This window comes from Parambassis ranga, chromosome 2 (assembly GCF_900634625.1).
Source record: "Parambassis ranga chromosome 2, fParRan2.1, whole genome shotgun sequence".
Classification (NCBI taxonomy): Eukaryota; Metazoa; Chordata; class Actinopteri; family Ambassidae; genus Parambassis; species Parambassis ranga.
In genome coordinates, this window is record NC_041023.1 from 4,070,488 (window position 1) to 4,083,871 (window position 13,384).

The 13,384-nt window shown below is 44.9% G+C and overlaps 2 protein-coding genes across 3 annotated transcripts; one reads left to right on the top strand and one right to left on the bottom strand.

Moving 5' to 3' along the window:
- Positions 1 to 59: 59 nt before the first annotated feature.
- On the bottom strand, positions 60 to 7,098 carry LOC114431911 (cilia- and flagella-associated protein 69-like). The gene is made up of 23 exons (XM_028399589.1): positions 6,798 to 7,098; positions 5,532 to 5,591; positions 5,389 to 5,454; positions 5,026 to 5,135; positions 4,872 to 4,948; positions 4,484 to 4,654; positions 3,909 to 4,061; positions 3,471 to 3,648; positions 3,261 to 3,384; positions 3,138 to 3,186; positions 2,937 to 3,058; positions 2,628 to 2,859; positions 2,323 to 2,487; positions 2,124 to 2,239; positions 1,934 to 2,052; positions 1,730 to 1,811; positions 1,459 to 1,651; positions 1,229 to 1,366; positions 1,059 to 1,135; positions 784 to 981; positions 628 to 714; positions 466 to 543; positions 60 to 305 (listed from the first exon to the last, which is right to left on the bottom strand). The coding sequence occupies exons 1-23, from the start codon at positions 6,885 to 6,887 to the stop codon at positions 144 to 146; spliced, it is 2,847 nt and encodes a 948-aa protein (XP_028255390.1). The 5' UTR covers positions 6,888 to 7,098; the 3' UTR covers positions 60 to 143.
- Positions 7,099 to 7,229: 131 nt separating this feature from the next.
- On the top strand, positions 7,230 to 12,836 carry kdm1b (lysine demethylase 1B). 2 transcript variants are annotated; one of them, XM_028400640.1, is made up of 21 exons: positions 7,230 to 7,397; positions 7,682 to 7,863; positions 8,105 to 8,226; positions 8,314 to 8,403; positions 8,479 to 8,590; positions 8,666 to 8,779; positions 8,867 to 8,905; positions 8,985 to 9,177; positions 9,261 to 9,445; positions 9,516 to 9,686; positions 9,770 to 9,844; positions 9,918 to 10,052; positions 10,123 to 10,294; positions 10,378 to 10,505; positions 10,606 to 10,737; positions 10,815 to 10,889; positions 11,015 to 11,131; positions 11,222 to 11,347; positions 11,430 to 11,552; positions 11,645 to 11,797; positions 11,875 to 12,836. In XM_028400640.1, exons 1-21 carry the CDS (start codon positions 7,382 to 7,384, stop codon positions 11,956 to 11,958), a joined length of 2,544 nt encoding a protein of 847 aa, XP_028256441.1. In that variant the 5' UTR covers positions 7,230 to 7,381; the 3' UTR covers positions 11,959 to 12,836. The 2 variants fall into 2 exon arrangements, with proteins under 2 accessions (XP_028256441.1, XP_028256442.1); XM_028400641.1 differs by having other exon boundaries at positions 7,682 to 7,824.
- Positions 12,837 to 13,384: the final 548 nt, after the last annotated feature.

The window sequence follows — 13,384 nt, forward strand, 5'->3', positions numbered from 1 at the left end:
GTAGTGTGTGTGTGTAGTACAGCGGGTGGACTAGACAACAAGGTGCTGATTGTGCATGCTGAGTGACCGCATGTCTGCGCATCTACAAGAAATAGAAATAAGTCATTGTAGACGTTTGCTGTGTTGTGTTGCGACATCTTTGGTCAGTCTTTGACAGGCGCGGTGCTGAAGTATTCCGGGTCCTGTGCTGCTGTTGATGCTGGTGCCGGTGCGGGCTTGGTTGAAGTTCTGGCCAGCATCACCTTCACTCCTGCAGGACCCTGAGCGTCGGTGCTTTCCACAGCCATGACGTGACCGATGAAATGCTGAAACACACACAGCAAGACATTAGGAAGAGCCCGGAGGTGCTGTGGTTTCATTCATAGCTCAAAGCTGATTTTGGCACCGTGTGCAAATAAGACCTGCTGTTTGCATCACTGTGATGTATGGAGAGTGGTGAACAATGTTGTGTGTTTGTGGTTGTACCTCTGTACGTTTAGCCCTCTCCTGCTTTGCTGTGGTTCTGGATGATTCACTGAACTTCTCCCTCTGTGCTTTCACTTCCTGTGGAGAAAAGCAGCAACAGCTGTGAGGAAAATGTAACCAATCTGATGGATTCTTCGTGCGATCTGTGGTTTTATCTGACACCTTCAGGATCTGGTAGTTTGATGTTCTGGATACATAATCATCCCATGACTTTGCTCTGAGCTCCTGCTGCTTCCAATGAGACTTTATCTGAAAAAACAAGTTATTATTTCATGTTATGAGAACAAAACGTGTGAAGAATGAAGAAACACTGATCACCTCCGCGTACATGAGCTCCTCCTCGCTCATGTCCTCCTTCTGCTGCTGCTTCAGGATGCTGTTTTGCTCTTCCAGGATCTTCTTCGCCGTGTCCTCCCATATATGACCCATGGTGCTCAGAGCCTCCGCGTCTGGGCTGATTGGTCTCACGCCGTCCAGAATGAGCTCTTTTTTGATCTCGTCCCACACCTCCCCGACCTGCAGGACACACACCTCAGTGTGTTTCTAACACATATTTCACAGCCTTTCTTACCCAGCAGTCTTTTTCTTTCTACCTTGAAGTCCAGATATCTCTTGACAATACTCAGAGTCACATAATCTTGTGTCGATAATCCATGAAGCTCCTGAAAACCTGAGAGAAAAATCATTTGACATATTTGTGAATCTTGAATTATATTGATTATGTTACATTGAATCAAGTAAAACTGTTTGTTTAGTGTTTTACCAAGTTTGCAGAAAATGGAGTAAATCTTGGAGCGCAGGTTTTCTGAGACCTCCAGCACTGCTGCGCTCGGCGGGTTGGCAGGGAATGAGTGCCGGGTGTCCTCCTGCTCATCATGAGTCAGGACGGACCTCTGAGGGTCTTTAAGATCAAAACAGATTAACAGAGTGTTACTGCTGCTTTAATGAGTTTAAAACTGATGGACGCAGAAAACTCTCAGTGTTCAGACTGACCTGCAATCCCTCCGAAGCGGTTTCGGTTGACGCCCAGCTCCCTCTCCTCCTCCCTCCACAGCTGCAGCAGGAGTCTAGGAGCCGTCCGGCCGCCGCCGTCCTTCCAGCTCAGGATGTGAGACGGTGTGTTCTGGTTGTCACACAAATCCAGCAGGGTGGTGAGGACGATGCCGTGCACGCATCTGGGGCTCGTCTGAGAAAGAGACGCCTTAACCTTTGAGGACTCTGGTGTCATCAGAAAAGAGACTCTGGGGAAAAAAAAGCCACTTACAGTGAGCAGGTCGAGGAGAAGAAACACTCCCTCTTTAGCCAGGAAGAAATCCTCTGTGGTGTAGCAGCCCACGATACAGGACCTGACGGGAACAACCACACATTTTAGAAGCTTTCTCAGCCTGTTCTTCTGGCTTCTTCTCACCAGGCAATAAAACAGAAACTATGGAGACCGTATCAGACATCATTGTGTGTTTTAACTGACCACACGCAGTCGACTGTGGAGAGGATGAGCTTGTTGTGTCCCAGGCCGCTGTAGAACATGTTGGAACCTTTCTTCAGGAAGTGAACAGCCATCTCAACTCCCTCCGACCCGAAGAGCTCCTGAAACCCAACATTACAGCATCCGAACAGATGTAATAAAACAGGCACATTTGGATCTATGCAGAACGGACCTTTCTGTGCATGTCGATGTCACACAGCGTGGAAAGAATCAGCTGCATATCTGACTTTATCTCCAGAGTAACCACGTCCTCTTCATCAGAATTCCCTTCCATCTGCATCAGAACGCCTGAAAAAAAGAAACGCACTGAATCAGGTAAACATGTTCTTTATCTTTATCAGCAGGTGTGCTGCGGCTTTAATCGACGTTACCCAGGAGCTGGTTGATGATTCCTTGATCACACATGTCCTGGTTCACATACTCTTCGCCCTGTGACGACACTGACCGCAGCACTCTGATGCAGTGCCTCAGCTGAGCCTTCTTACTGCCTCTGCCTCCGCTGCTATGGAAGCTGTGGCCCTGACCGAAGTAAGAATCTGAGAGAAAGAAAGGAGGATTCACATCAAACATAGAAGAATAGGAATAAAAAGCTTTGAGCTGTCAGCTGTGGTAAAAAAATGATGTGTGTGACCTTTGACCCTTCACACAGAATGCATGTCTGTTTTGGTTTTCTGACCTGGGCCGACGCACCACTCCAGCAGCAGCAGCAGATAGTTGTTTCCCTGACAGGATACGTACTCGTCCAGCATGAGTGGAGCGATGGTGGCGAGCGTGGCCAGCGCCTGCAGCTGCAGCTCCTCCTGCTGGACGGGGGACCAGTGACCTGAGCCTGACTGCCGCTCCGACGAGGCGGCAGGAGGCTTCACGAGCATCAGCAGAGCCAGCATGACTCGTTCAGCCTTATACAGCTGAGGGAGGAAAACTCAGGCTCATCAGTCAGATGATTTAAAGAGTCGCCAAAACACAGACTGAGCATGTGACTGACCTGAAGCACAGCTAAATCCTGCGACAGTAAAACCAACAGATTCAACAACATCTTTTTCATTTTCAGGTCTTCGTTACTGTAGGTCAGCTTCAGGCTGCGGACCAAAGGGTTCTGACTTTTCACTGCAACACAAATGACAGTATCATAAAATGCTGCAGCCTTTCTCAACACTTCAGAACAAAACTCTAGGTGCGGCCTTACGTTCTGGAAAAGTGACAAACACCATCAGCTCTTTGGCGAATAAACTCTCCTGAAAAGAAAAATGTGTTGTTACACAAACTATGATGTAACCAGAAGCCATTTATTTCACTTTTCACCACGCACAATAAGTGGAGACTGTGGATTTTCAGCGATGAGGGTTGTGATCACGAGCAGATCGTTTCTCAGCCGCAGGTCAGACGGTTGAGATCCGTTAAGCAGCTGGTGGAAGAACGCTTCCTTCAGAGATCTAAGACACAAAGGAAGCAGGAATTGAGACGTCTGGCAGAAATGACGGCGCAGATATTTTGTTTTTTCTTAAAGGAAGACACGTACAGGACACACTCCATGCTGCTGAGCTGGGCGGTGACCTCCTCCTTGCTGCAACGCTCCAGGAGGTTCCAGAGGATTTTGGAGGAGCAGGGGAGCACCTGAGCGGTCGGGTCCGGCTCATTCATATGGAGACATATTGTCTCTGCTCCTCGTGCATGCAGTATTGCCGAACAGTTCATATCTGTGTTTGGAAAAATGAATTGCAATCATGGAGACGTAATGGGTAATTAAAAAAATTAAAAAAAACCCAGTGACCCGTTGACATTGACACAAGGACACTTAACATCACTGTTAATCTGATTCACGCTGATTGATGTACACTGATTCATGCTCTTGAGAGATGACTACTCTCTCTAATGAAGAAGGTCATCTGCTGGATTGACATGGTCTGACAGGTGCTCTCCTCCCCTCTACAGCAGGGTTCAAAAATCAGTTACTGACCAGAGTAGCTGGAGAGGATCTGAAGTGTCTGCAGGAGCTGCAGCTTGATGGCTGGCTGGTTCTCCAGGGTGGCCATGGAGAGGAGCAGCGTCTGGGCCAGGTCGCTGTGCTCCAGCAGCTGCAGCCTGTAGCCTGGGGAGGTCGGCTGGAGGCCTGCAGGAACAGGGCAGGGAGATGATTCCACACAACAGTACATTACTTTATGTGACAAAAAGACACTAACAACAAAACATCATATTATATCAACATTATTATAAACAAAATAAACAACTTATTCTTTATTTTGCCTATTTATAGGACTTTTAAGTAACACAAAACTATAACTGAATGTGAAATGACATGAAAAAAGAACACCAACACTGATGCGAATGTCTCTACAAACACCCATTTTGTGTTTTTGTGTTAATGCAATTTCCCCATTGTGGGACTAATAAAGGTTTCTTAATCTTACTGTAAGTACAAAAGCTTTCATGACATGTTAACAGTCAGTCATGGGCTCTCTCAGAGTGAAAGAAGAGAAGAAATTCAAACTAAAGCACAAGCATGCCACCACAGAAGCCAGGAGAGCGTCTCACTTAGTGACAGTCTATAAAATCGGTTGTTAGAGAGGAAAGTCCGAGGCTTTGGCTTGGGAGGACGGTCCGTACCATCGAGCTGCTGTTTGGGAGCCACACAGCTGTAGAATGATTTCACAGATTCAACTATGTGCTGCTTCACCTCAGCATCTGACACCCTCATCAGGCACCCTGCCAATACAAACACATCTGTCAGTCACTTTGCCGGCCTGAAGGGCCACATATTAATCCGCAGTCTGTCCTCAAAAGTGACATTTTTCAGACCATAATGAAGGAAAGTACATTTTTGGCTGCTAAAAGTGAAAATAAAAGTGAAAATAAATCCCCTAAAAGCCTTTGACCTGACAGCTTTTCCTATGTAAGTGCAATAGTGAGGTTTTTTTTATACCCATATGAGACAGGAACTCTATGACGTCCTGAGCGTAGTTCCGTTCATCAGACACTCTCTCCTTCAGAAAGGGAAGCCTGAGGTCAAATAGAGCGGCACCGTGACGTCAGATCATCTCATGAGAAAGTGAAATGTGTCTGAAGAACTTTCTTACCTGCAGATTTCCATTGCTTCACACAAAATGGGCACATACTCGAGGTGATCTGTTGCTTTCTCAGCACAGATGTTCAGCACTCTGGCGATGCCCGTCAGCTCCTTTAAGAGCTTTAAAGATAGTTGAGGAAGTTGCCCGAGGTTATTTTTGGAAGAGGAAAATGCTGACAGACAGTCAGTGGTAAATTAGAGCCCTGGGAGCAATGTGTGGCTTTGTGTTCAGGTTGCATGAGAGCCAATTTATTTCCATCAACGCACCAGGGGACTATTATGATAAGAAACTCGACAATCTGCTGCAGTGTGTGTCAACTAGGAGGTGTAAAAATGGGACTTCTTAGAAAGAAGATTGATAAAAAAAGGATACAAAGCCAGCGTGACTTCTTTTCAGCAGTTTCTTTAGGACAAACAGGTGTCTCTCCTTCAGGTTGGTCTTCAGTGAAAACAGAAAATTACAATAATGTGAAGAAGAAAATAACAAATGATGGATGATATTTAAGTGTAACTTACAGTCAATGGGTCCTCAAGGAGACGAACCACCTTACTGAGCTCAAGACTTTTAACACTGACCTGCGGAGAAATGAACTCTTAACTCTGTGGTAGGGAGTCATTTGTCCCCTGTAAAGAGTCTAACTGTCTAACTGCAGATTAAATGCATACAAATTAACACTGGAAAAAATAATAATAATAAAAAACTAAATTATAAAGTTTGTCAGACATATAAAGTACACGTTGTCCTAATTATACCCAACAAACCAACCAATAATGTTAAATATGTTAAAACTATAGTGCTTATTTTAAGACACATCATCATAGGGGTGGGCGATATGGCAAAAATTTTATGTCACGATTCTTTAATGATAAAATCACGATTTTATTACGATTTGTTTTTACATTGACACTAATTTGCATGTTTCTGTGTAAATGACGTCAGGTAGCCTACTCTGTCACATCTCAAAAACTGTCAATAGATCAAAAAGTAAACTCTGATAACGTGCACTCAGTATTAGTTTTCAATAAACATGAAAATTTAAATAACAATTACAGAACAAAATAAAGTTTTATTTCAAATAGGTTAAAAAGAAGACTAATGTAATTCTGTAAAGTATTATTCAACAGTCATTTAAACAGACTGAAGTGTGCTCAAGTAACTCCTAAAGTTCAACGTGATTTAGACCACATGATCAAACTTTAATGGGAATCATATCTAAGGAAAAACGGAGCTGCTGCTGTCAGCTCTGTCCACCGTTTACTAGAGTCCTCATATGGAGCCTCTACATCAAATGCCTGCGTTATTGTTTTGGTGACGTCATTAGCTGTTGCCTCTGTCTGCATCTGATGTACACACACACACACACACAGGTTCACATTAAGCGCACTGAGAGTTGGACGAGTGAAAAAACGTATGCGTCTGCGCGAACATAGAACTGCAATTAATAGAACGTGCTCTATGGACGATAAAACGATCTGTCCATTCTGGTAGATCGCCGACACGTTCAAATCCTTCACGATCATTTATCGTCAAATCGCACACCCCTACACCATTATCATCAATTAATCATTTATTATAATGAATATATTCTTTTTTTATACTTTTTTAACAATACAAACACAATTTAACTTCATTTATGTTCTGGTGTAGCACGGTCTTAATTTATTTATACATATAATCTGCAAATCAGTGACTAGTCTTCTGTTTCCTCTCATCATCAGGCTTATTCAGACATAAATGTGTGAAAAATAGAAATAAATAAATATAAATAAATATCTGTTTACCTCCTGGGTGTGCTGTCTCTTGTGTGATGCTCTCAGATTAATGTCAGGAAATTCCAGCTTTCTTCTGTGCACAAGTTTGCCTGAATCCATTTGTAAAACTTTTTTTTTTTACTTCAGTGTCTTTCTAAAGCTAAACATCGTCGGTTCATTTGAATGTTTTCTTCCTGTTTTGTTTACAAACACACTAACGCAGCTTTAAACGTTATTAAAATGTTGCTAATACAACAAGCTAACGCTAACGGACACTAAACCTGAACTCGAGTTGTTTTTTTCAGTCACAAAACTCTCTAAAAACATCAAACGTCATCCTCTTCGCTCCGTTTATATTCGTCTCTCTGGCAGCGTTGCTATGGCTACAGTGAGTGTAGCACTACGGAAAGCGGCGAAGGTCAAAATTAATCTAGAACAAAAAAAAAACGCCCATTTCCTCTCGCTAACAGGAAGTGGTGTTCTGTTAACAGAGGCGCATTGATTTCTCTCCCACAACAATAATAAGGAAGACGAATTCAGTTGTTACAGATAAACCCGGAAAGTCAGAGAAACGAGAACAAATCCCGCGTTTTAAAGACGCTCCGCTGGCAGCCATGCTGTCGGACGCAGGTCAGTGTTGACAACGATCTGCTGCTGCTGCATGCTAAAGTGACAGGCTGACATTGTTTGGCTGATTTAAAGAGCTGGCTACTGTGCACACTTATCGCCACCTTTCCACTGTTTACATATCAGTTCTCCTCGTGTTTCCATCGCATTGGTCAACTTATAATCATCTGCGTAAACCTGTGAGAGCTCCATCAGTCACAACGAGGGCCTAACTTGAGCTGAGCTGCATTAAGAGACATGTTGTTGTTGTTGTTGTTGTTGTTGTTGTTGTTGTCACTGCTGTTTAGATTACTCCGGGAACGCCTCTGGTGCTCGGAGAGCCAAGAAGAGGAGCTCCGGGGAGTCACCGGGGGACGGACAGACCCCGCGTTCATCTGGAAGGCAGATCAACGTCCGGGTGAAGCGCACCAACAACCCTCCACCCGGACAGGTGCGGACTCTGTGGTCCTCTGGCTCACTGCTGCCTCAGGTTTTTTCTGTATAGTAAAATAAAATTAGCTCAGCAATAATTCTAAAGCTAAATACTGATTTTAATATATAAAAAATGTTTTTTATAAATCATTTTTACCCGTTAAATTCTGAGTTTCATGGCGAGTGTCCATGTTTTTACAAAATATCCATAAACTGACCTTGTTGATGATTTTATTTATTAACAGATTTGCGTTCAGTTGTAAACGCTCTGTAAATAAAGTTGCCATTTCTGATTACAGAGCAAGAGAAAAGCTACAGACACGGAGGAAGAAGATGACCAGTCTGAGAAGAAGTACAGGAAGTGTGAGAAGGCCGGATGTTCTGCCATGTACCCTGTGTGTTTTGCAAGCGCATCAGAAAGGTAGTTCAATAAAAAAAAAAATAATCTCTTCTTCACCCAAACTTCAGATGGGTTGTCCTGACCTGCCGTCCCTCTGTCTCCACTCAGGTGTGCTAAGAATGGATACACGTCTCGCTGGTATCATCTGTCGTGCGGGGAACATTTCTGCAACGAATGTTTTGATCACTACTACAGAAGGTAAAGGAAGTGTAGCAGTACTGTTTCCCTCATAACAATTCAATAATGTCCGTTTCTTTTATTCCTTTACATCAGTCACAAGGACGGCTACGAGACCTTTGCTTTGTGGAAGAGGGTGTGGACGAGTAATGGGAAGAGTGAGCCCAGTCTGAAAGCGTTCATGGCTGATCAGCAGCTCCCATTCTGGGTACGTGGAGGAAGTTTGACTTATTTTAAGTTCTCCAAGTTATAAATGCAGTAATCTTTATGTTCCTTCCTCCAGGTTCAATGCACCAAACCGGATTGTAGGAAGTGGCGCCAGCTGACAAAGGAAATCCAACTCACTGCGTCCTTAGCGGCAACGTACCGCTGTGGAATGAAATTTGGCAACATCAAGGTAAACAGGAAGTAGAAAAAAGTCAGCCATAGAAAAAGGTGTTTACTATTTTCTTTTTGATGTAAAGCCATGTTTGTTTGTCTGCAGACTGAAGGACCCGACCAGTGCTCCCAACCAGAGGACTTGGTAAGCTGGACTCAAGTCATGCCTGCAGCGTGGCTGCTGTTGGTCTCCTCTTTAACCCCGAGCTGTTTCCTTCCTGTAGAGAGTGGCCGAGGTGTCAGACAGCTGGTGGCATTCAATGCTGATTTTGCCGCCGCTGTTTAAAGAGAGTCCAGCCAGCCCTTTCCTCGCTGCCTACTACCCAGACTGTGTGGGGATGAGTCCGTCAGGCTCGCCCAGCAGCGTGTCTCTGAATGAGCTGAGGGCAGATCACTGCAGAGCTGTGCAGCCGCAAAGTAAGTCTGTGAGTGCAGCAGAGTCAGAACTGCTGAACTGAACACCCATGTGAGGTAATAATGGTGTGTGTGTGTGTCATTAGTTCCAGGCCTGTGCCCGTACTTTCAGCCCTTCTACCAGCCGAACGAGTGTGGCAAGGCTCTGTGTGTGCGTCCAGACATGATGGAGCTTGATGAGCTCTACGAGTTTCCAGAATTTTCTCGTGACCCCACCATGTATCTGGCTCTGCGTAACCTCATCCTGGCCTCGTGGCACAGAAACTGCAGGGTACACCTCATCCACCTGTGTGTGTGTTTTGTTCTGGGAAAAGTGAATTAAATTTTGTGTTTTTCCACAGGAGGTGCTGACCCCTCAGACCTGTGCTCAGAACATCATTGTGCGGGGGCTGGTGCGTGTGCGCTGCGTGCAGGAGATGGACCGGGTGCTTCACTTTATGACCAGGAAGGGCCTCATCAACACCGGAGTTCTGGCAGTGAAACAGCCTCTGCTCCCTGAGAGATACTGCTCTGTGAGTGGCGGTACTGTCATGTGAGGTTCCTTTTTCTGGTTGAGGCTTACAGCTCCTCCTACGTCTGATTCTTTTTTATGCAGGCTGATGTTATCGTCGTCGGTGCCGGGGCTTCAGGGCTGGCTGCTGCACGACAGCTGCAAAACTTTGGCACTCAGGTAACGATCATTCCCTCCTCTCTGCTGATGCTGATGTTTCCTGGTCACTTACACGCTTCCTCACGATTGACAGGTGGTGGTGCTGGAGGCGAGGGACAGAGTTGGCGGTCGGGTGTGGGATGACACGTCTCTCGGCATCACTGTGGGTCGAGGAGCTCAAATTGTGAACGGCTGTGTGAACAACCCCATTGCCTTGATGTGTGAGCAGGTATGAATTAAAGAGTTAAAACCCCCCGAGCTTAACTGCGTCACTTCACCTTTACTCTCCTCTGCTGCAGATGGGCATCAAGATGCACAAGCTGGAGGAGCGCTGTGACCTCGTCCAGGAGGGAGGACAGGTGACTGACCCCGCCATCGACAAGCGCATGGACTTCCACTTTAACGCCATCTTGGATGTGGTGTCAGAATGGAGGAAGGACAAGTCTCAGAACCAGGACACACCGCTGGGAGGTGCTGAGCTGTCCGTATTTCTTATATAAGAGCAAAAAAACCCACAAATATATGTGATGTTTTGTTTGTATTAATCTCTACAGAAAAGGTCCAGGAGGTAAAGAAAAACTTTCTCCAGGAGTCCGGGATCCAGTTCAGTGAGCTGGAGCACAAAGTGCTTCAGTTTCATGTCAGCAACCTGGAGTTTGCCTGTGGAAGCACGCTAGACCAGGTCAGCAAAGCTGAATTCATGGTTTGGTTGTTGATCAGGCTGCTGGTTCATTTAGGAAGTGGAACAGGAGAGCACTGACAGATTCATGTTTTGTTTCCAGGTTTCAGCAAGATCCTGGGACCACAATGAATTCTTTGCCCAGTTCTCAGGGGACCACACGTTACTCACTAAGGGCTACTCTGTGTTACTACACAAACTGGCCGAGGGCCTCGACATCCGCACAAACTGCCCGGTTAGTATTTAAATAATGGATTTCACACACTGTAGATAAATCACTCTGTCAAACTTTAAACCTTTGTGTTTGAACAGGTTCATGCCGTTGATTACTCAGGTGATATTGTCAAAGTTACTTCTCCTAATGGCTCTCAGTGGACAGCACAGAAGGTAAGGCCACAGTACACATCCAGCTTAAAATGTATTCATGTCATCAAGACCTTTCCCTTAATAACACACATCAGAGAATACAGAGTGTGTTTATTGTTGTTATTTAACCCCCGCTCTTCCTTCAGGTCCTTATCACAGTCCCGTTGACTTTACTTCAGAAGAACTTCATTCAGTTTAACCCTCCGCTTCCTGAGAGGAAACTGAAAGCAATCTACAGTCTGGGAACTGGCGTCATAGAAAAGGTCATTTTCTTAGATAAATGACCAAACATTAATATAACATGTTTTAAAGATAAATAAATGTATTCTTTAATATCTTTAAACTGCCGGCAGATCGCTCTCCAGTTTCCATACAGATTCTGGGACAGTAAAATCCAAGGCGCAGACTACTTTGGTCACATCCCACCATGTCCTGAGAAGAGAGGCATGTTCAGCGTCTTCTATGACATGGATCCACAGGTTTGTGTTTTCCCATCACGTACTACTCTTGCCAGAAAAATGGGGAAAAACATGAGAGTGGTGTGTGTTTGTGTGTCTGCAGGGGAAGCAGGCCGTGCTGATGTCTGTTATCACCGGGGATGCTGTGCCTGCTGTCCGGGACATGGAGGACAAAGAGGTGGTGGATGAGTGTGTGAAGGTGCTGCGAGAACTCTTCAAAGAGCAGGTAGCGCTACATGTTAGCGTCCCCTCTAGAAAACACTGAATACTACCTATGAATGTACATGTTTTTGATTTTGATTTTTTTGTCCCTGACAGGAGGTCCCAGAGCCAGTGCATTACTTTGTCACACATTGGAGCAAAGACATGTGGTCCCAGATGTCGTACAGCTTTGTGAAGACAGGGGGCAGCGGAGAGGCCTACGACGTCCTAGCTGAAGATGTGCAGGGAAAAGTGTTCTTTGCCGGCGAGGTAGCCATATTTCTAATTCCGTGTGTGGTATATGTGAGACCCTCTGTGACGGCTTTGTTACTGATTTTCATCACCAGGCCACCAACAGACACTTTCCTCAGACAGTGACAGGCGCCTACCTCAGCGGGGTCAGAGAGGCCAGCAAAATGGTGGCTGTGTGACCTGACAGTCCCAGAGCACTCAGAAAACACCAGCACGCACTCACGGGTTACACTAAGCGAACAACAAGCGAAGCCGGACTGATGACGTGTGGTACTGGGATGCGTCTGATCAGCAGGACGACATCTAAGTCACTTTTCCAGCAGCGGGGGATGTGTGAGGCTTCCGCACAAAACACAGGAGAAGTCAAAGTGCTTTTTATTTATATTAAAGTCCATCAGGTTAAATCATCATATTGCAAAAAAAAAGTGTGAAGAATGAATCCCTGTGCAGCTCTGCTTGGACCCTCTGTGTAATTAGGCTGCACCAAGCATTGGTACCTTCTCCGTAATCTGATCATGAACCAAATGAAGTATAAGCTTGTTCAGCTCCTGTATACGAATTGTGTTTGTGATTAGCATGTTGCTACAAATGGTGACGTTAGAAGGATGGGCCGTTAGACAATTAGTCGTTTTTACAGCAGCACTTTTGATTTAAATCAAGAAGAAAAGAAATGGATGCATTGTGTGTGTAGGATTAAAATCCCCTTCAGGATGAAATTGATCAAACATCACCAGATCGTCCCTTTTTACTTTCTCAGGGATGTGATCAGGATAAAGTCTGACGTTCTCTCCACCTTTCTCCTGAAGTTCCTGAGGTTTGTGGTTGCACAACAATGTCCTCACCTTCTTGGATTGATGTTGATTAATGATGTGTGGTGTCTACATGATCGTGTCTTTTATGTCTGACTTTACAGTGCTTGAGTATTTAACTTGTGTGTGTGTGTAGTAAAGAGAAGCTGTCGACTGCCATGATGATCGGCTTGTTTGTGGAGTAATGGCTCCTGTCCCCCCACATTTAAATGTTTATTAGTGAAGATAAATCAAGATGTAAAAAATAATTTTCCAGAATGTGTCTGTGTGAAATCAGTGTTTGGTCGGTTCCTTCTAATAGTCAAGGTTGAGTCACTTTCAGTGTGTTTCAGGCACGGCTCCTGTGGTCTTCTTTGGTGAGGCTCTCAAGGTCCCCTTGGATGAAAGAGAAACTGACAACCAAAATCCAGGTTTTTTTGGCTGCTTCAAGTTTTCTTTGAAGATATTGACATCCTGTTTTTCATGATTCCTTCCACATTGACAAGATTCCCTATTCCACTAAAGCACCCCCATGGTTTAATACTAAACACAGAGTTATATGCTGTTCCAGCTACAGGATGAGGACATGGGTCAGGCTGTGTCTGTGGCCAAGCAGGTACTGAAGTACAAAGTGCAGTTCACAGTCACCACTAAGAGAGGGATGTGTGAGTGTGATTAAGGCTTACACGCAGACTGCTTGCTAGGAACACTAGAGCTAACATGACTACTACATTAATGTTATTGTAGCTGCCCAATTCAAGCCTGATTAAAAATTCCAGTTCCTTTTACAGTGATCTGATGGTGGTTTGTAGATCAA

Coding starts and splice junctions, on each gene's coding strand:
- LOC114431911 (XM_028399589.1), bottom strand. CDS start 6,887: ATGGATTCAGGCAAACTTGTGCACAGAAGAAAGCTGGAATTTCCTGAC. Junction 2,240..2,322: donor AATCATCAACCAGCTCCTGG/GTAACGTCGATT, acceptor TCTTTTTTTCAG/GCGTTCTGATGCAGATGGAA. Junction 1,136..1,228: donor CTCCATTTTCTGCAAACTTG/GTAAAACACTAA, acceptor TTTTTCTCTCAG/GTTTTCAGGAGCTTCATGGA.
- kdm1b (XM_028400640.1), top strand. Junction 10,295..10,377: donor CCAGGACACACCGCTGGGAG/GTGCTGAGCTGT, acceptor TAATCTCTACAG/AAAAGGTCCAGGAGGTAAAG. Junction 10,738..10,814: donor ACATCCGCACAAACTGCCCG/GTTAGTATTTAA, acceptor GTGTTTGAACAG/GTTCATGCCGTTGATTACTC.